Source organism: Zootoca vivipara, chromosome 6 (genome assembly GCF_965207765.1).
Source record: "Zootoca vivipara chromosome 6, rZooViv2.hap1.1, whole genome shotgun sequence".
In the NCBI taxonomy this organism is placed as follows: Eukaryota; Metazoa; Chordata; class Lepidosauria; order Squamata; family Lacertidae; genus Zootoca; species Zootoca vivipara.
Genome location: NC_142589.1, coordinates 10,247,513 through 10,273,722, shown reverse-complemented (window position 1 = coordinate 10,273,722; position 26,210 = coordinate 10,247,513). Strand labels below are relative to the sequence as shown.

The following is a 26,210-nucleotide window of genomic DNA, read 5'->3' as shown; positions in this document are numbered from 1 at the left end:
GTGACAATGGCACTCTAAAAAAGCACAGCCCAAGTTGGAGGGAGCATTACGAGCTCTGAACCCAATTTCAAATTGGAAGATCTGACAAGCAGTTGTCCTGGCCTTGGGTAGTCCTGTATGGGATCCAGTTTTCCTTGCTGGTCACAGATTGTTACATACTGCCTAAAGCCAGCCTTCTCCAACTTTAGGCCCTTTAGATGTTTTGGTCCACAACTTCCACAAACCCTTCCATAAGCCCTAGTCAGCATGGCCATAAGATGCTGGGACTGATGGGAGTTGTGATCCAAACATCTGGAGGGCACAAAGTTGGAGAAGGCTACCCTAGGTTAGGGCGAATGCATGCCCTACCCCAGAATTAAAATACAGTACTGAACCTCACTTATTGGAAAAACTTTCCAGGAATACAAACATGTTCAGTACAAACATGTTAACCTCCAAATGATCATATCTCATAATAAAGGACACTCTTTTAACAACTTCATAGGTGAAGTCAAAGCCTGCCTCCTCCTTCAAGCACATTGGCAGCCCAAGGCACCAGGAGCTACCGCTGACTCCATCAGATAAAACATTCTGCAGAAAGCTTCCCTTAAGCAAGCCTCAGGAATGTATCAGGTCACGTTTGCAGAGACCTTTCGCTCCACAAATCCCTCAGCAGAACTGCTGGAGAACTTGAAAGCTTGGTTACAAAACTATGATTGACGACTGCCATTAGACGTCTGGAAAAAAGCATCAACACAAGGATGATTAAAATACTCCCAACAGTCTAATTAAAAGCACAGTATGAAATTACACTTGTTTACTTATCCAATTGGCTAACATTAACAAGCTTAAATTGGTGGAAGAACAGAAAACACAAAATGTACCCACAACACTTCATCAAAACTACAAAAGTTTGAGAACTGTTCCTGTGTCATTTGCTGACAGATTCATACAATGATTTGCCAGCATTCCCATTTCCAAAGCAATCTAGTGATGTTTGTGTTTACCATTCAACCACATCCCACTGAACTATTTCCAAAAGCAGCTTCTTTGCAGAACCAACATTTTACAAGTCGTAACACACACACCCTTAAGGGCTGCATTTAGAACACAGCCACATGCCAAGGGGATCATTTCAGAAGGGGACAACAAAGGCAGCTGTTCTGCTGTCATTTTCCACCCTAATCCTTGACAAACTGCACCTGAATGTGTGTTTTCCTGAAGCAGGAGGAGGAACTCTTGTGAACCACAAGCATTATGTGCAACCCACAATGGCCATCTTTACTTTTTGTCTGCAGGGCAGATCTACTGGCATGAGGTGAAGTCTCCCTAATAAGCAATTGCACACTTGAGCAGAAAGATATTTCTAACCTTGCTTTTCAACACCAACCATTTAAAATATTGGTCATGGGGTTTGTTTTTAACACATGTGTTTTTAGACTTCAACTCTAGTGACCCTGCTTGTACACAAGTTACTGGTTACCAGGGTATTTATATACAAGAAGCAATGATGCTTTTCCAAATCTGCATCCATCTTCTGACCTGCAGGAAATATAGGTAAAGGGACCCCTGACCATTAGGTCCAGTCGTGACGGACTCTGGGGTTGCGGCGCTCATCGCGCTCTATATAGACCGAGGGAGCAGGCGTACAGCTTCCGGGTCATGTGGCCATCATCACAAAGCCACTTCTGGCGAACCAGAGCAGCACATAGAAACGCCGTTTACGTTCCCGCTGTAGCAGTACCTATTTATCTACATATGAATAACTCTACTTACGAATGTTTCTACTTACGAACGGAGCTCCGTCCGCCATCTTGGATGCGGTTTAGATAGGTTTTTTGCGAATTTTTTCTCCCAATGCATTCCTATGGGATTCAACTTACAATTTTTTTCGACTTACGAATGTGTGTTCAGAACGCATTAAATTCGTAAGTAGAGGTACCACTGGACTTACACTTACATGCTTTCGAACTGCTAGGTTGGCAGGAGCTGGGACCGAGCAACGGGAGCTCACCCCGTCATGGAGATTCGAAGCACCGCCCTTCTGATTGGCAAGCCCTAAACTCTGTGGTTTAACCAACAGCGCCACCCGCATCCCCGCAGGAAATATACTTGGAGGTAAAAAAAATAAAATGTCATTCTAGACAACAGATTTAGAGATAAATAGTTGAGTTATTTTTCCAAATCATTTACACAAGGTATTATTGATGAGATCATTACAATTTTACATGCCAGGTAGGATGTTGTACCTCCAGTACTTAAACTGATAGTATCAGTTACTGCTCTCAAAGGCTTATCTTCATTGATTTCAACTTCTTGAACTACAAGGCGGAGCAAGAGACAGACAAACTGGTATTTGTAAAAAAAATAAAAAACAAAAGCAAAACGTTAGGTAGTTCCTTCCCCAGTACTTGAGTCATTCTAAACAAGTGTCATAAAGTTATGACAAATCACTGTCCTGTCATAGTCTGCAGGGTGTTTGCTAACCACAATCACACAAGCGGAGCTGTAATAAGTTTCATTATCTTTGTTTAAACCTAGTTAATTTGCTTTATGAGGTGGAAGGGCCCAATCCCAGTTTAATTGACTTAACAACATGCTTTCCTGGTGGCACAGAGCACAGATGAGGAACCTCAGGCCCAGGGGCTAGATGCAACCCTCCAGGCCACTTTGTCTGGTCCCAAGCCCTCACACCCTCCAAAGCTGCACCCCTTGCCAGACTGTCCTTGTACCCTACTTAAATGTTTTTGCCTGGCTGGAGTATGTCCTTAAACTCTAATAATGCCTCTGGCTCGCCTGAATGGAGGATAGAGAGGGAAATGTAAGGGTGAAGAAATATGTTGCCTTTGCCAACCCCTCTTATGTGGCCTCCAAAAGGTTTTCCAGGTGAGAATGGGCTGAAAAAGGTTCTGCGCCCCTGGCATATAGTGATGGAGTCAAGTCATATGCATGCTGTGAATGTATACATTTAAAGAACAATCCAACCCCCCCCCTTCAATTGCAAGGCTAGTTGAGTCGGATAGGCAATTTTTATCTGCCAATGATTCTCTCTGAAGAAGAGCCAGCCGCTGCATTTCACTAATGGCACGTAAGGTTTCCCCAATGGAAGCAATAACCAAAATCCCTTTTTGTTCTTGGCTTTGACTGTTTCTCCCATGACACTGATTAATTTCATACCAGCCCTGTGTGAACACATTTAAAAACCAAAGTGGCTCATCTCCCTGGTGGTAAACCAACTCCTGTAGTCTTGAGTCTAACACGAGAACACAAATTAAAGCAACCCACCAGCCTTGCTCCTTTCAGATTAATATGTTAAAATAGGTAAGGCTAGAGTCATGATATACAGATCCTATTCACAAACAAATATTGTTAAAAGGGATTCTGAAACAATCCACCACTGTTGCTGCTAGAAGCATCACAAGCAATATAGAGGTAGTGATGGGGGAAATGCTTGCAGCTGACTATGTTCTTTAGCCATTCCTATAAGGCCTCATTCATTGCCAAGAGAGCTTTAAGATGCTGCTGCATCATGTTTCAGCTGTCCTTAAGATATGCTCAAGCTCTCAAGCAACCTGAGAGGCCCGGCATATAAGTGGGGCTGCTGTGAAGTAGCCTAAGGAGATGCTGAGGCAGCCATTCTTGATCACACACGTCACCTTCCCCCTTCCAACAAAGCAGAGGAAAATGCCTGACTGCTTCTTTAGCATCCCTCTGGCAGTAAGAACATAGGAGCCTGTCCTTCTATTGGTAGGCCCACTTCCAGTCGGTGAGACTGCAAGGTGTCTGGGAAGGCAGCCCAAAGGACAGCAGTTCTCACACTTATGCTGTAGACAGCTGCTCTTCCTAGATTCAAAATTTTCTTGGCTCAAACCTCAGCTCCCACAATGTCCAGCTGCAATCAAGGCAGGACATTCAGCGCTGGAGCAAATTTTGCCAGCCAGAATTTACAGACTGCAAAAATGCCATTAGCAGCCACGTCACAGGCTACTGGGATTATTTTTAAATAAGGTATCAATTCCAAAACATTTAAACGCCGAGCATGATCTAAGCTCCTTCCTCTCTCTAAGGGCAGCTGTGTGTTTTGACTACTCTCAACATTCACATGGCTCATTGTTATAGTTACTGGGAAATGATGGACCAGTCAAGCTGAAGCTAGGAATCCAGCCCTCTGTTTCCATAGGCAATAGGGCATTCCTCACTTATTCCATCACTACAGTCCCAGACCTCAAACTACCTCCAATGTCATATGCTTCTTTGACAGGCTGGGAGGAAGGAAATACTTTTTAGAGGTAGCATAAAAACAGTTACAGTATTACACAGTAACGCAACAAGGCAAACCACACCAAACTGATGAAAGCAGGGTTGACTAAAGAGAAGAGTCAAGGGTTTAACTATGTACTTCAGCCTTAGAAATATTATTCATGAATTGAACTGACTTCTATAAAAATATGAACAGCGACAGAAGGAATTTTAAAAGGTGGCCATTATGTAAATATTTATCTTGATCTGGAGTTTCCATAAATACTCACTTCCTTTTGCATTAGTTTGAACCATTTGGTTTAACTCTTGCATCACAATGGGGGATATGAATGCCTACAATGATCCTGGGGTCCACGCCTTCCTTTCCTGTCATTTCAATTGCCCTCTACCTCCCTCCTCCTCTTGCCCCCATTCAGGAGAGGTGTTGAGGCCTGCTGGGGTGTCTGCTCCTTCCCTGTCTGATGGAGCATTTGAAAAACAAGCTTTGATATTTTGGGAAGGAGAGTAGCTCTGGCAGAGCAGCTGCTTTGCATCCAGAAGGCACGAAGTACAGGCCAGGTGGGAATACTGGAGAGCTCTGCAGTCAAACCTCACGTCCCAATGAGGAACATCCTTGCCCCCATCAGAAGAAACCACATCATTGCTGAACTGCCACAGTGCTTCACCAAAGGGGCTGCTCTCTATTCCAGGAGCTCCTTTCGCCCCCAAGTGGTTGGGATGTTCCAGGCCCAGTGGACAGGGACCATGGGGTTTAAAGTTTCCAAGATCATTGTGGCTGGCGACCTCTGTGGGGAAGAACTGCTTGATCAATCAGTTTGCAGAGACACTATTGACAAAAACTACAAAGTTACCATTGGGGTGGACTTGGAGGGTTTTGAGGTGCCTGCAGCTGTGGGACACAGCTGGCCAGAAGTGCTTCAAATGCATCGTGCCTCCACCTACTACCATGGGGCTCAACCTATAATCATATTCGACCTGAGCGACATGGGCTCACTGGGCCATACCAGGCAGTCACTGGTTGATGCCCTGAAGGAGAACAACCCTTCCAACATCATTCTCAAGAAGGATCTTAGCTCTCCAGCAAAGTACAGCTTCATCAAGAGGGATACCCTCAAGGTAACAAAAGAAATGGAGGCTGAATACTGCACTGTCTCCTCACTCACAGATGAGAATGTGCGGGAGTTCTTTTTCCTGGTGGCAGAACTGACCTTCAAGGGCAGTGTGATGGCAGAACTGGAGAGGAGCAGCACGCTCGGGATTGGCGATGCCAAGTGGATCCATAGTGCCGAGTGAGACCAGTACCCGACTGATAAGTGGTGCAGAGTGAAATGTTGCCAGTGATGCAAACTGTACAGATGGGGAAGAAGTTGCATTGGCCTGAACATTTGCACTGAACTTATTTCTATACAAAAGGAAAGTGTTGTTGTTGTTGTTTTTAGTGTTGCCCTTTTTTTAAAAGAAAAGAACAAATAACTCCAGGTTGTTTCATATAGGACCATCACAAGCTGCTTTGTACTAAGTTGAACCATTGGTCCATCTAGTCCAGTACTGTCTACACTGACTGGTGGCAGAGGCTGCCAGGATTTCAGGTAGAGGATCTCCCCAGCCCCACTTGGACATGCTGCTGGGGACTGAGCCTGAGATCTTCTTCATGCAAAAAGCAGGTGAGCAATGTGCAATTCCTGCATCACCTGGGGCCTAGACTGGAAGACCCTTGGTGGTCTCTTCCAACAATAAAATTCTGTTATTCTATGAGGGGGGATGTGTTAAAGAAAATCTTCCCCCAAAATCCTGCATACCTAGGCAATCTGTGGGGAAACCATGACCTTCCCAGAGAGTGGTCCCATTTTGCTGCCAAACCAAACAGACACCAAACCAACAAGTTTGACATTAGATGGGATGAGGATTATGTCACAGTCACAGACTGAAAATCACCCCTCCCAGGGAGACAAACCATTAAACAATTATTGGGTACAATTTTAAAATGCATCTTAACTGCACATGGAGAGCTAAAGAACATTGTGAAGAAAGGAGGGCAGGCCATGTTTGTTTGCTCCTAATATGAACCAATAGAGAAGTTGGTTCTCAAGCTTCCATGGAATGTGATTATCAGGTACATGCTTTAACCCACATACTAGTGGCAGAATTTCACAGTTCCAATTTCAAGTGATAATTTCAAGGGATGATCGAACATACATGCACACCTACGGTAGATGTTGAAAGGAATTCTTCATTTGGTGAGAGCCAAGTATGAGAGTGTAATAACAGATGTCAGCTTTTCATCTGGACAGGAGGGTTACACCTAGTTTGCTCATCTCTTTGATGAGAAGCATCTAAGGTATTCTGTCATGAGCCCCGCCAGCATTAAACAAAAGGATGAAGAACAAAGAACAGTGGGTGCCAGGCCCAGGTAATTGCACCCTGGGTGGCACCCCCTTGCCCCACAGTCACGGGCTGGAGACACGTTTTTCCACTTGCTGTCCCATGGCAATGCTGCTTGTCTTAAATCGTTTCAGATCTCTTGATGGCCATGTTTTCCCAAGGTGCACCTGACTGGCAGGGTGTGCCGTACTGTTTGCTAATGCTGGCAAGAGATTTTATGTTCCTCATGCTCAAACACAACCAGTTGACTTTGAAATTACTCATGTGTGGGTCTGTAGCAACATGCATACTAATCTCTTTCTTCCTATATCCATCTGAAGAGTCATTTCCCAATCACCAGGGCTGGCATTAATGGTTTTCAGTTGCTGGTTACATCACTGTGGCAACTGCCAAGGATGTCTGATTGGAAATCGTCATTCGAGGGGAACTACATCTCTCATCCTCGTCAATGCCATAAAAAATATGTCAAAAGGCAACATTTGATGTACTAGTTCCACGAAGTTAAATGATGCAAAAATGATGCCCATAACTAAGATAAAAAAGAATTGTGGAAAATTAGTACCCTCCATCTAGGTAATTTTTGAAGTTTATACCAGCTTGCCTTGGCGCAGAATTCAATTAATAAAGATGCAGCGTCTTGAGTTAGCTTCTCTAAATACACTGTATGCCATTAGGTGCTCCTAGTTGATGATAGTCAGCACTTGGTAGGCAATGCTGAGGAGGAAGCAAGAAGATGACAAATAGCTGTAAGTAACCAGAATAACTGCATGCATTTTAGCAGGTTTGTGTCTATATTTCTATTAAGATGCTTACTGAAACACAAAATTGAATGAATACTGAACAGCTCTGTGCAAAATGTTTTAATTTAATGGAAACATCCAATTCCATTAAAAGCTGGCTGAAGCTGCTCAGGGGTTGCAACTTAGAGCATCATTTCCTCAAACCATGGATGAAGTTCAGTATGCTAATTTTAACAAAAACAACACTCTATACTGTCAACACTGGCAGGCAGCAGCTCTGCGGGGTTCCTGTCCTTCCCAGCTCTACTTGGAGAATGATGTTGCCAATGACAGACCCTCAGACTTTCTGAACAGAATGAACTAATCTATCTGTGAACTATACTCTCTCTTCTTTTAGTTTTCAATATGATGCTACCAAGTACAGTTCCTATATGCAGGAGACTTGAGCAAATAGTCCCATCAAGTACCTGTTCTCATTAATTATGCCCCAAAATGGAAATACTATTTCTCCTGATGGTGGAAAATGTTAGCAAGAGATTTCATAGGTCTGGTATGCACATGTCAGAACAATGATAATGCCTGGTGAGCTAGTACCTTGTAAGCACTGAACAATTATGCATGGTGATTAAATTCACCTGAAGGGGGGGAAGCAACAACTAGCTGTTGGAGCCACAATAAACACTCTGCACTATAACAAAGAGCAAAGTTGTATTTGTTCCAAGCTCTGTAACAGCAAAACTCCTCCATGCTTAAGTTTACAGAGAGCTGAGAGGAATGTGTTGGATTGCGGTTTTGACCACATTCTTCAAAGTTCTGTTGTTAATTTCAGCAGGGCAACACCTCAAGCAGCTCTTGTGCAGAACTTGCAAGTAAATGCATTTCAATCTATTGTGGTAAGATCTGTGTGCATGCTATGCTCCAGCTACCACTGCAAATACTTTCTTTGCTTAAAGCAAAGGAACTTCACTGAAATAAGAGCTGGGATATCTCTGTCCTAGCCTGTTCTGCATGCTCTACAGCTCAGAGTCCTTCTAATACAACCAAGCAGCTATTTGCAACACACATTGTAAACTGCAGAATTTTAAAATTAGCATACTGAATATTAAACAATGCCACCATTTTTTGGCCTTACCTGAATAGCAGGAATGGAGAATTAGTGACACTCTAACTATTTTTGGACCACAACTCCCATAATCACTGAACACTGACCATGTTGGCTGGGGTTGATGGGAGTCCATTGTCATCTAGAGAACCACAGGGTTCTCATCCTTGCCATACAGCTCTGATGGCATGGCATCCATATAATTTAGGTCAGGGGTCAGCAAACATTTCCCCCCCACTGTCCCTCAGACCTTGGGGGGGTGCCGGACTATATTTTTTTTGGGGGGGGGAATATGAACCAATTCCTATGCCCCACAAATAACCCAGAGATGCATTTTAAATAAAAGGGCACATTCTACTCATGTAAAAACACGCTGATTTCCGGACCGTCTGCAGGCCGGATTTAGAAGGCAATTGGGCCGGATCCAGCCCCCAGGCCTTAGTTTGCCCACCTATGATTTAGGTGATATATGGAGATTCCCATGACAATTTAGTCAACTGTCAGGGATGATGGGAGCTGTGGTTTAGCCACATCTGGGGAGCCAAGGTTGCAGAACATTTCTCTAGGCATCATGAACTATTTATAGCACTCTCCAGACATAAGACTGTAAGGCTGCACTAAATAGAACCACCCCAAAGGTTTTTGCAATCCAAAGGATGGAACAGAAACAACCTTATATTTAAGGCAATCCTAAAAAATTATATTTAAGGCAATCCTAAAAAAATAGGGGAACCCTTCAAAAGAGCTACTCCTTAAAATTACACCGAAACATGCCTTGGTAAATAGGACACATGTTTTGTAGGCTTAGATGAAGCAACAGGAAAGTTAGTAGCTTGAAAAAGGAAAAGTGAATGTAGCAAGTTTTCTACAATACGTTTTCTTTCAAGTCGCCAAGACTGAACAAATGCTTCAGAATCACCTTCCTGACGTTTTCTGAAGGGCAGACTGTAGCAGTTTATAACTGGGATGAAAGCCACAAAGGCCTTTGTATTACAGTACTGATCTCCAGATTCAGCAGAAAGGAACCAATTCAGAGAGGAAAATAAAAGACAACAGGGAAACCAGCTCCACAGCAGCTTGGGAAATTATTCAAAACCACATCCTGCGGTACATAGCTGCTGTATTGTAGCAGCTATTCCTAGTCAGTAAAAATCTGAGGGGTTTACCTAGAATCATTATGGAGAATAATAGTAAAAAGCCATCAACTGCTCTGCTCACATTTAAGAAGAAATTCATCATATCACACAGATTTCAGCTAGAACTACAGATACATTGTATTTCTTATTTCATTCTTGTTTGTTTTAACTATCACACATTGAAATGTCACACATTGAAATGTTCCTCAGTGTCAGGCAATAATGTCCATCTGCTTAAGACACCACTCACAAGAATGATTCACTTACAAATCAAATATGCTTACAGAGGAGTAAACAAGTTTCTAAAGAAGACTATCACATTCCTCCCCACTGAACAGTGATGCCCATGTCAGCCAGTGTGCCACCTCTTCTGCAAGAGCCTCCTTCTACAGAGTCAGTCTACCCCACATGGAAACGTCGAAAGGAATGCCATTCTCTATCTGACCAAAACTAGTTCAAAAGTTGCGGTAAACTCTCCTTTCTGCAGACTAATTTATGTGGTAAATTTTTATTCCAAAAATATCCCTTAGCAAACTGAATGTTAACTGCTTTCATATGATCTAAGTCCTACTGGAAAAACAATTAGCAGCAAGGCTTATGAAACATCTGTGGTGAAAAAAAGAGAGAACGTCATTCTTTGCTTTTTGTAGTAACTGCAGTTATTATAACTGGAGGTAAAAACAGAATTCTTTTGGCTCACTTTTGAAAGAGGTAATTATTTTGGCAATCTGAAGAGCAGAGGATTAGCTTGCTGAAAAGAGCTCCAGGGTGCAAGATAATTAAATACAGAACTCATGTTTTGGAGAGCATTTTCTTGCCTAAGCAATATCTATATCGCCACATTGTAAACTACCTGTCAGACTAGCTGCATTACATTAATACTCAAATGTCTACTGAATTTTAAGCAACATTTTACTATGGTGAAAGAAATATGATGAAATTTTTTTTTTACACACACACACACGAGATGATCATGCAAGCTAAGAAACAATGTAGGTGTACGCATGGTGAAGGCACATTTAAAAACTTTTTGATCAACTCACCAAATGCAACTTGGATATTTGAACAAAAAGCAATATATACAGTACTGCTTTACCCTTGTAAACATTACAGGATTTTTTAAAAAAAGATTACAGGATATATTTGCACTAAAACTGCTCATTTTCAATTTAGAAAAAAGTCTACTTCCTTTAAATAAAAGTGACTAACAACACAATGAGCTTACAAGCACCTAAACATTAATGCTGGTGCATTTTGGTTTTTTAACAGCCACAAGCAGAATACTACCCATTTGAGAGTCGACTATTGTACATTTTAAGAACTTCAGATTTAGGCCTTTATACTTTGTGCTGTTTCAGAAGATCCAGTGAGAATGAAGCTGCACACTGATACACGGCAATAAGATAACCATAATGGTGTTGTATTTCAAGTAAATTTACTGTTATTCTCCACCACAGAATTTTGCAAGCAAAATTTCAGATAAGAATCAGGACCAGAGTATCACTCTAATTGACATATCCATGTTTACCAAAATATAGTTTCATCAAAGAAGAATTTCAGGTGTATCACAATTTGATCAGAAGCTTTATAAACAGCAATGACATACTTGCTTTTGAAAACTCAATGAATTTATTTTGGTACAACAAGGAAGTGTCAGGGTACCAATGTCATAAGCCTTTGTGGGAGAAGATGGTTGCAATCTGGTTTCCAGGATGCTGGGAGTTCACCTCCCTAAGTGGCACAGGCTCAAAAACCTTTATCTACTCAAATAAACTTTCCTACACTGGATTTCCCTCTAAGCATGGTGACTGGATGTGCATGGTCTTCAACACTCTCTTCAATTTATTACTGATATATTTGTCCTAACTTTCATCTCCAGGGCAGTGTATTCTCTTGAAGTAATAGCTGTATAATAAGGAAACAGTTCTTTCATATTCCTGCCCCAATATATTAGACAAGGATTTGAAGGATTTGAACATATGAACCACCAATGGGGAGGCAGGTGAAGTGGGACCCACAGTAATGCTAAGACTCATCTCCCATACATATAGCACAATCCTATATGATTGTTCAATGGAGCTAACTCTCAGGTAAGTAGGTGCAGTATTACAGCCTTATTCTCTGTAACAGTTCCACTGTTGGTGGCTTTATCTCAGCCAGTGCAGTAGCTATTTAGTAATCTCTGCAAGTGCATGGAGTTGCAAGAGTTATAGCATTGGAAGTATTATAGCCCCAACAATATTCACTTTAATAAAAAGAACTGGTTGCATGGAACACACTGGCAGATGCTATGACTTCATCATTCACTCCTCAATAGAGCAATGCACAATTACTAGAGTGCTAGACTGGGTCATGTGCTTGCATCCTCTTTAAATCACATGCAAGGCAAAGTCAACAGCAAAGTAAAGCAATCAATATAAGTTATAAATCTATCCTGCCTCCTAAAGCATCTATGCAATACGAAGTTGAGAGCAGATGGAAAGCACATTGGAAATAAAGCCAGCTGATACACCTGAAACCAGCAATGTGCGTGAGAACTGCAGTAACAAATGGCAATTCAGACTTTCAAACAGCCAATTCTGCAAATTTATTTCTACATTGATAAAGGTTTTTATTTTTTAGAAAAAGTAACCAGCCCCACATGCTGCAGCTAAACAAACACAAAAACCCTTCACAAAATATTACAAAAAGAGCGTCTGTGATGCACAACAGTTGTTCCAGCCTATCATTTGCAGCATCTATATAACAATATAAAAGGGACGTGGGTGGCGCTGTGGTCTAAGCCACAGAGCCTAGGGCTTGCCAATCAGAAGGTCGGTGGTTCGAATCCCCGTGACAGGGTGAACTCCCATTGTTCGGTCCCAGCTCCTGCCCCCCTAGCAGTTCGAAAGCATGTCAAGTGCAAGTAGATAAATAGGTACCGTTCCAGCGGAAAGGTAAATGGCATTTCCGTGCGCTGTTCTGGTTCACCAGAAGTGGCTTTGTCATGCTGGCCACATGACCCGGAAGCTGTCTGCGGACAAACGTCGGCTCCCTCGGCCTATAGAGCGAGATGAGCGCCGCAACCGCAGAGTCGTCCACAACTGGACCTAATAGTCAGGTACCTTTACCTTTATATAACAATATACCCACTCCAATGTCTCCCTCTAAGCCTACACCTAAATTCATCTAAGTGGTTTTTAAAAGGCCAACACTATCCCAGGACCAAATGTGCAGTTCCTACAAGTTAATAATTTTTCTGCCCCTTATGACAATTATTGAACACATAGAAATTATTCTTTTGTTAACAGTTTTAGACATTAAATAAACTTACAGCACAGCCCCATACATTGTTTTTCATTTCCAACGAACCACAGACTTCCAATATGGAGGCAAGAGGAATATTATATCAATATTATATCTCTCTGCTTTGCTCCTGAACTGTGGTAAGTGATTCTAAGCGAGTTTTCAAAGAAAAAAATACTAAGAAACATTCAAGATAAGATTACATTTCTATCACTAGTGTGGGTTAATATTGTATTCCAAGTAATTATGGCTGGATAAAGCAGACTATGTGAATCCTGGCAGGATTACAGCAGTCAGTGAATGAATATTTGCCACATGAGCGCAGATTACCCTTTGCCAGACATGCCCATACTTAAAATGCACCATCTACGATTCAGTTTCACACAATAACGCAACCAGAGTGCAGATCTGTGTTATTAACAAGCAAAGCACATCATTAATGGAGACAGAATACCATCCTCTCTCCTGCCCTAATGTTCTTGTTTGCAAAGGAGATTTAGGGACGGGGCTGATGTAATAGGCTGTAGATGAAACAACTCTACATCCACGGCGTAGAATAATTCTTCTCCCCTGAGATTAAAATGGAAGTCTTCTAACATAGTTTAAAATGAAGAAAAAAAGTCAAGATAGCAGTACAAGTGGGGGATAAACCTTGCCAGTTACTGGATTTTGCTGAGCATTTTGTGGTCAGGATCCAAATAAATGTGCTTAAGGTATCACAAGGCTGCAAGAGACTGAAAAATCTACCCACTCACCCACCAAAACATGTGGAATTGGGATTTCACATCTTTATTTCATTTCAGCAGTTCCAGTGCCAGAGACAAGCTGCTGTAAGGTTTGAGTGGCTGGTTACTCAGTCCTTGGGACCTGCACAGCAAAACTTGAACTCCATAGCATTGACTGGTTATATGTGCTATTCTCTCCAGAGCATGCACATATCCCTCTTCTGGATCACTATCACTTTTAGACAGAAGAAAGGATATATATTCACACCCCCACACCTCAATTAATATTTACATTGCAATCACACATTTGCCTACTCAGAAGCAAATCCTACTGTGTTGAATAGGACTTGCTTCCAGGTAATCGTGTAGGATTGCAGCCTTTGATATCTAAATACCGGTTATTTTGTTCTCAATGAGGATCAAGGAAATAAATATATGAATCATAATAATATGATAATCTTGATTTTATTTACTGGCTGGGCAGCTACCCACACTGGAAAAATGTTTGATGGAGCACTCTACACTAGATCCTATGGAAAAATACAAAAATACTGATTGATTTTCCACAAAGTCTTGCATTCAGGTTTTAAGCAATGGCAACAGCCACTTTCATTCCTTTTCACAGATTTGTAGCTTTGCCATATATTAAACACAATCCAAATTACAAATCTTCACATTCTCAACTTTTAAAAGCACAGCCCTAAGATTAGTCAACAGCCCTGGGGAAAAATAAAAGCTGCACAGGAGTCAAAAGGCAAAATCCTGGCAGTGTCCCCACAAAGCCTGAACTGCAGTTTTTTTAAAAAGCAGCTGCTGAGCTTTACATCAGCCTCATTCTTACTTTAGCTACAGACAGTCCAGCACTTGGACTGCTTTCTACAGCCATTTAAGCCTATGATTAAACATAATGAAGAGCTAGAAATATCTTGTGTCTAGGTTTCTATTTTCACCCAAGTCGTCCCTACTCATGTCTTCAGATACTATCTGAGTTGAATTTAAGAGGCTGGTGCTGCAGAGCTAACTTAAAAGAAAAGGAAATATAAATTAGAACTTCCTAGATGATTAGTGGTCAAAACACTCAAATGGCAAGATACACCAGACACTTCAAGAATGTAAGGACTCCATGAAAGCTTAAACTACTAACTAGTATGTTTTATAAGGATTTGTATGGGGGAGAAAAACCGAGCTTTTTATTTAGCTAAATTCTGCAGCAGCACAACCAGATGCCTAAATCTGCAACAAAACATGTCTCTCCCGCTTCAGTTTCTACAGCCACACCAGGCACTGCAACCCTCCAACAGCTCAACTCCACTCCATTGTCTCCCGAAACAGACGGATGCCAACAACAAAGTCAGAGAAGACTCAATGAAATCAGTGGGGATGTCCATTATTTTCCATGAATCTACTCAGAATATGGTGAATTCTGGATACAACCCCAAATATTATCTACATGGTTAAAGGTAAATGTAAAGGGACCCCTGACCATTACGTCCAGTTGCGGACGACTCTGGGGTTGAGGCGCTCATCTGGCTTTACGGTCCGAGGGAGCCGGCATACAGCTTCTGGGTCATGTGGCCAGCATGACTAAGCTGCTTCTGGCGAACCAGAGCCGTTTACCTTCCTGCCAGGGCGGTACCTATCTATCTACTTGCACTTTTACATGCTTTTGAACTGCTAGGTTGGCAGGAGCAGGGACCAAATAACGGGAGCTCACCCCGTCACGGGGATTTGAACCACCGACCTTCTGATTGGCAAGACCTAGGCTCTGTGGTTTAACCCTACATGGTTAAGTGGCACAATTTTTTTTTATAACCCTTAGTCTTGCTTAGCCTTCTCCAAACTAATTCCCTCCAGATGTTTTGAACTACAACCCCCATCATCTCTAACCACTGGCCATGCTGGTTGGAAATGATGTGAGCTGTAGTTCAAAACACCCGAAAGGCAACAGACTGAGGAATGCTGGCCTTGGTGATCACCTCAACACACTTTCACATAATTAACAGCAATATATTTGTGACTTCTGTTTACAACCCTAGCAGAGATAAGCACAAGAATGTTAGATAAGGAGAAATTAGACTGACTCACTGAAAACAGCCAAAGAATTCTCAGAAGCAGTTTTACAGCATGAGATTTATTGCCCATTTATTCTCAATTCTATTGATTCAGCATCAGTATTTAAGCCTTAGCGCCTGTGGCTCACAAGGCAGCAGCTCACCTAGCATTGACTGTGATGGAAATACCACAACCAAATGAGAAGAAAGAAAGAGCACGTATCAAGCTGCCTATCCAGCTACCTCATTTTAAAGGCCTATATTCACTGCATTTGCTCCCCCCTCCAATCTCTAAATCAGGATGTATCTTAAATATAAAAGTACTATGGCTAACAGCCAACAATATTCTCACTGAAATGAAGTCCATTGATTTCAATGGGTCTACATTGATTACTTGCACTGGATATCACCTTAATAATTCAAAGTTTCTTGAAAGATAGAATCGTGTGTATACCAGCAAAATGGCTGGCACACACGCGTGCGGAGATTCCCAGCAAAAAACCCAAAATGCATCCAAGATTGTGGTATTTATAGCTCTGTTAAGAAAACTTGCACTTAAAACTTTAGAATTGGCTCTGCCCTGCATTTAAAAACTGACACCAATCAAACAGTTGGCAATACCAACTTTCTGTATCAAAGCTATACATTAGTACAAATTCCTCATTCTCTGGTATAACCTTTGGAAAATAAAATAATAACTCTTGGAAACTATAGTGATTAGACATTTTCTCATTAAGAAAAACCCACACCAAAAAATAAAAAAAAATCAGAAATGCAATGAAACCATAGCAAGGCAGCACAACAAGGAACATGGTCAGGAGAGAATTATAATTTCACTGGAATTCCTTCCCATATCAAAAATCATTTGTTTTTGATTGGCCTTTGCTAGTATAACATTTGCATCTTGTTACAGTGATATTTTAACTTAAAAGTTGATTTAGACATTCCTCACAGATTGCTTTTAATAAAAATGTGCTTAGGTTCCTTAGATTTGAAAAACAAAAGTTTGTTAGTTTTGTCACGCTTTCCCTTTGGCAATGATAACCTTTCCCCTCCCCAGCTGCAGAAAATTTGGAATAATCCCTATCCTCAACTGGACTTTATTAATCTGCCAAATCAAAGTGCAACCTGAGGAAAAGCAATTATTTCCAGCTCAACCAATATTAACAAGTTAGTTTTCTCTCTACAGTCACAAGAAGGCCCAACTGCCTGATAAACACTCAATGTCTGGACCAATTAAAAACAATTTTGGAACCATAATATACAAATCCATTCAAGTGCTGGAACTAAAGTTCCAGACAGACTGATCAATAGGCTTTCTGCAAAGAAAAGACCTCTTCAGAAATGAGAATACTGAAGACTCTATGAGGGATTTTCACTAACTAGGCAGTCTTTAGCTGGCCACACAGAGTTATTAATTCAAACCACACACCAAGATCTTATTGCAATATTTATCAACATATACTGCACCACCACAGAGATAAAAATCTAAGCATCTTTAAACAGACACACCCTAAACATTTCAGACCAAATGCTACAATAGAAACAAGAAGTCTGAGTGCAAAAAAATATATATCAGGTTTTAGATCAAGCATGGACCTTTGTCATAAGCATCAAAAAGAAAGAAAACAATTTGTGAGATTATAGTAATATGGGGGTGTGTGGGTTGTTGTTTTTTTACTATCAGACCTCACAGAGCATTACTCTGAGCCAAAAACATGAAAGTTTAAGCTAACTACCTGGTCCAATAAATGTCTTACAGTATTTGCCTTTTGTTCAAAGCACGTGGTATTCCTAACACCACATAGTCAGTACAATCTTTACGATATGAAGCCGATGAAAAGCAGATCAGCTAATGGTTCTTCTACAAGTTAGTAGATACCACAGCAAAAAACCTAATGCAAACCAAGAGCTGCAATCCTAAGTAAGTTTCAACTGGCTTACTTATGAGTAAACATGCATACACCAGCTGACAACCAAGTGTGATTACAGCACTGGTTCCCTGGATCAGTTGCACATGTGTATGGATTGGGATGCCAGTTTTCCTTCAAACCACTTACAAAGACTGAAATGTCTTTATTTCTCCTTTTTCAGTTGAGAACTGCAGTCACGTAGATTCTTAATCCACCATAGCCTCATTTACAAATTTCATGTATCAAAGTGCCACTCGTGGATTTATTTGTCGAGGATACTATTTTGCAGGAACAAGAAAATGGGAGCATAGAAGTTACAATAATAACTTGTATTCTCATTTGACAACTTCTGCTTAAAAAACCAACAACTATGAACCTGAACTCATACATTCTCTTTGAGATTTCAGTGGTCTTTCACTTAAAACAACTGAAGTCTTAGATTAGAGTGGCATGTCAAGACTTCACACGGAAATAAATTATTGTAATATCCATGGGCCTTGAGTTACAATGAGTTTATTGCTCTCCTATCCCCTAATACCATGCCAGCCATGTTTCCTTATGCCCAATCGAACACTAGCAGCCAGAAATGCAAAGTGAGCCCACAAAAACTGTGTATCCTGTGGACACCCACATACACAATGAAGAAGGAAGAGAAGGAATTATTTCTCTAGCACATTTTTTAAAATTCAGTGCCTGATTATCATTCTTACCCACCGCTGCGAGGCAGTATGGAGTAGCCTAGGGCAACCCAGTGAGTCGGGCAGGGTGGTGGTACTACTACTACTAATAATAATAATAATATAGTGTTGGCCCATATTCAGCCTCCACTCAGGCATGAAACTCACCATCTCTTAGCCTAGCCCACAGGGTTGCTATGAACAAAAATAGAGTGCAGACACACTGCCCTAAGTGCCATGGAGAAAGAACACAATAAAAATGTAATTAAAATGTTTTAAGAGAAGTGATCGGTAACAAACCTCTGTGACTTTGCTACTTAAAAGAGGGACCATATACAGCTTATAGAATTACACACCAGGGGGAGGGGAGCACCAGCAATTGTATCTACAGTTCAATCCTCCAATTGAGGACAGAGGAAATTCAGGACTTTTCACTTTTGGGGTTGTATCCAACAAGTTCTACTCAGAGAAGAGCCACTGAAACTAGACCTTAGTAGGACATGTCTATCAACTTCAATGGGTTTACTCAGTGTAGGACCAGCTTCAGATACATATTTGTTCTGCTGTAAAAAAAACAGCCAATATATGCTATACCGCCTTATGGCATTTCCATGGGCTCTTACCCACAACAGCACCATCAGGATCACTTATGTGTTGCAATACCTTTTAGAACATCCACAGTAAGCTACCAAAACCTTTAATAAATAACATACATTTACAATGCCACTTGCTTCACATAATAACAGTAAAGAGTTTAAATACCCAAACAAAACTTTGGTAAGCAACTTCAAAAAAAAGAGTCAAAGCATAAAGAACAAGGACACAGTTTCTTTAAAAGTAGCAAAAACTATGAGCGTTATTTTAAAAAATAGTGCTGGAGACTGAGCCCTTAAAACACTGAAAAACAGAAAAGATTATTATGTTCTTTTTAATTATTTTGTTACCATCTATAAATACAAGCCTTAATGACAAAAATATTTTATTGCTGTTTACAAACCCAAAAGGTCAACATCTTCAAATATTCATATCAGCTTCTTCTCTAAACTCAGCATTATCTCAAAAGTATTTGATAGACTTAAGAGTTCCAGCCAACTTTTAAAGGTAATGTATGCCACCATTACTCCACATTATAGAGTAAATTTCATATGAAATATATAGAACAGGGACCAAGAGGAAACCTGTTTTCTAGAAACAATACAGTGTGAAAGTGACAGCCAAGACTGACTATAACATTTCCTTCTCAATTTTTAAAGTCATGATTACACTATATCTACAGATTATTTCAAAAGCAAGTATTATATGAGGAAAATCACAGTCCAACATGAAGTATGATGATAAGGACAGGCAGAATAGCCAGGCCCTAAAAAGAGTGGGTGCCTACCAATTAAAAAGAGAATGCTTACACCCAGTTTATAAAGGCAACAGAAGGTCCAGCTTAAGGAAGGTTGCTTTCTCAAGGCAGTTACCTATTCATATAGCCGACATTCCTATTTACACCTACACAACACACCTACCATATAACAGGGGAGAAAGACAGCATACTAAAGAGGCAACTCAATATGCTCAAATCTACTTTGAGTTTATAGGAAATGAGGCTGCACAGGTGCTTTTTTCTTTTTTTTAAGGCAAGCATTATATTCAAACAGCTTTGTTTGGATGCAATCCCTTCCTCTGCAGTGTTCTCAGTCTAAATACTGCACCACTGAGCTCATTCACAGGAGCCAAAAAGCAGGTTCATCAAGGAGAAATCCCCAACCAGCTTTTGCTACCAAATTGTAAACACAGAGCAAAAAAGCAGATGTCTTTATAATGCCCTTGCCAGAGGTATCTTCCTAACCAGGCAGGAACCCACCCACACCCCTGACTACCAAGAGTTCAAGAAATGCTTGATTTGCTCGATTTCATCTTTTCCCTTGAGTAGATTAGGCGGAGAGTCTTTTGTATACATTTCCTTCTCTATAACCCAAACCCTAATTCTATGGTGTGTCATCTTACAAATAATTTTAACCCCTCTTTCTTTGACATGAGGACACAAGTACTCGTTATTCAATTTTTATTGGGGTGACATTGCAGCCACTCAGCTCAACAGGAAGGGCATCACCTTTACCCTCTATTCCATAACCTAAAGCACCCATTTTATCTCCTGCTGCAGTTCTCTCTCTGTCTCCACCCCCCCACCTTTTCCTACAATGACAGTCAGAAAACCAGTACCGCACAGAGATTCCCTGACCATTCATGCTGCCATCTTGTACCGAACATAGGCCTTTTCCAGTCCCCTAATTGGCACATCATGCTAAGTACCCACTTCATGAAAATTACTCCTCTGTCATAAACTCAATTCCCACTCTACACTGGAGCATGCAGTATCACAGTTGTATTTAAATTTGACAATTGCATCCTACTCTGCACAGTACCACCATATGCTCCCCATGAAGCCACCTCACAATCCCTTTCACTCCTCTTCATCCTCCATCAGTCTTAGACTTTATACTGAAGGAGGAAAGTGTAAGACAAAAACCACTATTTCTTCCACAACTAGGGAGCCCACTGAACTAATCAGCCAACTGTTTTGCCTTACTCATGTGAAATACAGCACCTCATCCCACCCCTTATCATCATGAAGTCTACCCCAGGGCCCATCTATAACTGTCTCTTGTCCTAAACGAAGAAGGTAAAAATTGTATTCCAGCAACCAATTCCTTTTTTTATCTCACTTTATTCAGAACTCACACCCTCCCTCTCCACTTCCCCCAAGAACTCACTTCCTGCTCTATTGGCACGTGGGTGGGTGGAAGTGCTGTTCCCGCCCATGTACATCATCTCCCCCTTTAGATCCCCTTCCCCCACCTGATGTGGGTGGGTGGAAGTGCTGTTCCCACCCATGTACATCATCTCCCCCTTTAGATCCCCTTCCCCCACCTGATGTGCTGCCCCCACTTCCTACAGGATTGGGAAGGAGTAGAGATTTACATACCAAAATCCCGGCTGCCATCTGTCATCTCAGAGGCCCTCATTCTATGTCTCTTCAAACCCCCTCCCCTCCAGCCCATTATCAACTCTCCCCATACCCCTCCAACTCTACCAAGATAAGCTAAGAAACACAAAGCCCTGACAAGGATAAGTCTTTAAGCACTGCATTATAAATATGACTTTCTGCCAGAAGGACCAGGATTCCCCCCCTTCACTGTTATCTATGGTAAACAGTGAATCTTTGCCTAACTCTATGAGCTCTGGAGAGTAAGAATTGATGTACTATTTATTACTTATATCCTGCTCTCTCTTACTCCTGCCCCCATCCCAAATTTTGTAATTGCCTGATGGTGGCATATATTCCCCTCCCCCTTATTTATCCTCTTCTCCAACTGCAGATTCCCTCCTCTCTCTCTCCCCCTCCCCCCAGAAATCCTCCTTACTTATTAATTTGAATATCCAATTCCTATTCTGCAAACATATTTCTGAATATCAGGTACTGGGATAGACAATGGGCTGGAGTTATCCAGAAGCATCTGGTGGCTCAGTCTTAAGACAGAAATAGACTAAGTTAACTTCTGGCAATCTTTGTGACTGTACCTTTATTTCAATGTCCTTTCCTTTCTTTACAACCCACTCTCTTTCTGCTCCATTCCAAGCTGGCCTCCCTACTCTACGGTATTTGTGTACTCCTTTCCAGCATATTTCAGACCTCTCCCTCCCCCCCATGCATTCCTAGCAGTCTCTATTCCCTCCCCCCCTTTTCATTCATCCCCATGCCCCTACTGCCCTGCTCTCCATCCCCCACTTCTTCTCTCCTGCACTACAATCTTTCATCCCTGACTTATTTCTCTCTCTTCCCCAATTCCCACTACCCTTCCAGTATCTTCACTTCCTGTCATCCTCCATCCATTTTCTCCTCCCCTTATTACTCAGTGTTTCCCTTTCTTCATTTCCTCTTCTCCACATCCCTCTACTCCCATTCTTATTCAGCCCTTCAGTCATTTATTCCATTCCCCAGCTGTATATATTTATCCCTTTTGCTTCCATTCACCTCTCCTCTCTCCTCCACTGCATTTCACCTTGAGCCCTTCTCCCCCTACAAAAAAGCTTCCAAATGTCTGGGACAGATGAGGAAGGTTAATATTCCTACATCATTATCCCCACCACCACCTAAACCCATCCAATGCTAATTTGCTAAACAGTCTTGGGCCTATCAGAGGAAAGGCAGAGCAGGAAGCGAAGAAAGAAATCTACTATCCAAACCCCCTCCAAAAACTCCAGAGAGGGAGATCCATTGGTCAGGAGGGCAAGAGGCCCATCTACTACTTTCACTATAAATGTACCAAAGGAAAGGTTGACTATATCAAAGCCCCAATCCTATGCACTTACCTGAGAATAAGCCCCAACATACAGCAGGACTTAGCTCTGAGTAAACGTGCATAGAATTGTGCTTCTAATAATACAGTACAGATGAAATTAACCTTCTGGATGAACTACAATTGTTTAGGAAGGCCAAAGGAGCTGTTTTTTTAGGGATGACTATGGGAGCTGAAATTCCACCACATCTGGAGGGGCATAGATTTTCCATCTCTTATCTACAGGAAATGTACCCATGCAATCATTTCCAATCATACAAAAAGTAAATGAGTGAGCCAATAGACATAAAAGGGAAATGCCTTTTTTCTAATACAAAGTATAACTAAATCATAAGATGGAAATGTAAAAGGATGGATATTAGTCAACCTTCTGCCTTCCACATGTTGCTGAACTCCGCCTCCCAGCAGCCAGCAAGCCTAATAGTCAGGGATGCTGATAGCTGTGGTCTAGCAATATCTGAAGGGCTACAAATTACCCATCTCTGTGTCAGAAACACAGTAAAAGATTGTATGCAGCACTGGTCATACCCATAGCAAAATCATTGAAATTAATGGACATGATTAACTAACATCCATAAAGCAACAACTGACAGCTGCTTCAGATGTCTTGTGAAGACTTGGCAGAGCTTTCCAATGAAACTGGCCCGTTTTAGGTGTCTAGTTTTGTTTCTGATTTAATGATAAAATGTAGTGGGGTTTTTAAAGTCTGTTATGCCACCTAAATGATTTTTTTTCAAATTCTAGGCATTCTAAATTCTTCTAAATAATCAAAGCTTAGATCCATTAATTTTGGTGGGTCTACCCTTAAGACTTTTTTGGGGATATAGCTCAAATATCTCCACTAACACCACCACACTCTCTCCCATATGTGCCCAGTTTCCTCAGGTGCCACAAGTGCTCCCCATAGGAAAGACTGCTTAAGACACTCTCCCCCACCCCAAATCATGAGTCCTATTCCAACCTACTTCCCACAATCCTCATGTCCCAACCCTCCCCCATAATCCACACCTCATCCCCCCTCTCAACAAAAAAACACTTACAGATTCAGTTGGATAGCGTGTTGATCTGTCAGTCATAATAAATAAGATGAAAGATGTGTAAATTCTGATGAAGTGTGTATTACACACAAAAGCTCATACCTTGAAAGCTTATATTTAGTTGATCTTTAAGGTGCCACTGGAATTATTAAAGATTTTTTCATCTTTCATCTTGTAATTTCTTACAGGCCGTCCCCCACACCCCAGCACACCAACCACATACATGTCCCACACATAATCCACTCCCAGACAAATCATTCCCATACATACAGACACAATTAACGTGTTATCCCCCCACAAACCATTAACATGTCCCACTCACCCATCCACGCATCATTTCCATACACACAGACCATTCACGTGCCGCAGGTACGCCATGATTCACGTGTCAATCCCATACACACAAACACTGCCAATTCGCGAGTAAGGGTCCGGCCCCGCACCCCCCCCATCAATACCCACGTGTCACTCCCCCCGCCCCCCAAACCGAGCCCATTCCCCGGCGGCCTTCCACCCACCTCCTCTTGTAGTCGTCCCTCTCCCGCTTGACTTTGGCCAAAACGTTGTAGAGGGCGCGGATCTCGGGCGTGATGGTGTCGATCTGGACGCCGACGCCGTCCGGGTGCACCCAGGAGACGCCGGGCCCTTGCAGGGTCTCCAGGCCGCCTCCGCCCGTCCGCCTCACCTGCGTGTAGCTCCAGATGGTGCCGGGCAGGCGGCTGTAGTGCTGCTGCGATGAGGAGGAGGAAGAGTGGTGGGACGGCGGGTGCGAGTGCGAGTGAGGCAGCTGCGAGGCGGGAGCCGAGGCCGGCGGGAACGAGGAGAAAGAAGCCGACGACGGAGGAGGCGGGTGAGGAGGAGGAGGCCCGGCCGCCGCCGCCGCGGACGGCACGTAAGGCGGCATGGAGGGCGGCACGGGGTCCGTCTGCACGGCCTGGTGCCTCGGGAAGCGCTTGTAGTGGAGGCGCCGCTCGCGCTCGCTCAGCTGCTGCGCCTGCAGCTGCTTCTCCAGCAGCCGGTTCCGCCGCTCCAGCTCGTGCACCTTGGCCAGGAAGCAGCGGAAGCGCACGTTGAGCCCCTTCAGGAGGTGGATGTTGGAGCCCAGGTCGTTCCGCAGCGCCGCCGTCACCGGCGGGGCCCCGCCGACGCCGTCGTCCATCTCCCCCCCGACCACCGACGAGGAGGCCGGCCCCGCCGACGACGGGAAAGCCCGCGCCGCCATCTCGCCGAACAGCATCGAGTTGAGCATCATTTTAAGCGGCGTCGCCCTCCTTTATCCTTCACTGAGGTAAAAAAATATTTCTTTTATATATCTATATCTTTATATATTTCTCTTACCACGGGACGTCGCTTTTCCTGAGGTAATATATAGAGAGATTTGTTTTAAATATGCAAATAAAAAAATTGAAGTTATTTCATTATTATTGTTTGAATTATTTGCCGTCGGCCGTTGGGATCCGGCCGTTGGAGCGGTAACGGCCGCCGCCGCCGTGGAATTCAAACGCCCGAACGTTCGAAACGGCCATCCTCGCAGCTTCCTCCTCGCGCCGAGGTGAAAATGGACTCGATGGCCGGGAGGGGGAGGGGGGAAGAAGAAGAGGAAGATGCGCCGGCGCCGCTGATGCTGCTACCGCCTCTGCAGTGCTCGCCGGCTAACTAACCCAAAAGGCGGCCACTGAGCGGCTTGGGGTTGGCTGGTGGGGTGGGGTGGGGTGGGGACTGGGCGGAGAAGGACCCGCCCACTCCGCAACGCCTCCTTTTTTCTCTACTGTACAGTACAGTATTCCTTTCCCTCCAGCTTGAGCACACCCCTTCTGTCTCTTAGCCACGCCCACTTCTCCCGTTCTCTCTTCTATATGCCTGTCTTGGCCACGCCTCACGCCTCCCACTCAATGCAGCATCCCTCCCTCTCAACATTGAGTCGCGCCTCAGACTCCGCCCACTCCCTTCCCTCTGCGTTGCGGTCCTCCGGCGTGCTCCTGCTGGCCACGCCCACCTCCTTGCGCGGCTTCAGGTCAGGCGTTGCTCCACGTGGGCCACGCCCACGTCGCTGCCGGCGTCGCCCGCTCTAACCACGCCCACAAATCTGCGTGTGTTGAACACGTGCTCCGTGCGGTGGATTTCTACATTGAATTAAAAAAGGGTCAAGGGAGTCGGATCGGTCCGGGATTCACATCGTGGCTGCTCAGTGGTGCTGAGATGCATGAACTCTGAGTATGCTGGGGGACATTTTTTGTTTTAACTGCGCATGGCCCCTTGACTCATGCTTCCCTCCACTTCAAGGTAAGCCAAAATCACATACAGTTAAAACCCATTGGGTTCAATGGCCAGCTGGATTGCCAAGGTCATTTTTCCTGGAACCTTGCCCTCTTTCCTCCCCCTTTTACATTTTTAAATATATAAATTTTTACCCTGTGCATAAAGCTGAATGCACACTAGTTAAATGTGCATATGCATAAGTTTCAGCTACACTCAGTGTGGGGAACCTGAGGTCTTCCACATGGTGCTGAACTGCAACTTCCATCATCCCTAGGCATTGGTCATGTTGCGGCTGGTGGGTGTTGTAGTCTACCA

General features: G+C 42.9%; 1 protein-coding gene and 1 pseudogene across 4 annotated transcripts in view; one reads left to right on the top strand and one right to left on the bottom strand.

Moving 5' to 3' along the window:
- IFFO2 (intermediate filament family orphan 2) overlaps window positions 1–25,483 on the bottom strand; it is a 40,494-nt gene extending 15,011 nt beyond the window's left edge. For 2 of the 4 annotated variants that reach the window (XM_035118025.3, XM_035118026.3), the window contains exon 1: window positions 24,155–25,483. In XM_035118025.3, coding sequence (XP_034973916.3) covers window positions 24,155–24,888 — 734 coding nt within the window. In that variant the 5' untranslated portion in view covers window positions 24,889–25,483. The remainder of the gene's footprint in view (window positions 1–24,154) is intronic. The other 2 variants (XM_088671523.1, XM_088671526.1) reach the window with 1 other exon arrangement.
- On the top strand, window positions 4,840–5,580 carry LOC118085970 (ras-related protein Rab-34 pseudogene; annotated as a pseudogene).
- Window positions 25,484–26,210: the final 727 nt, after the last annotated feature.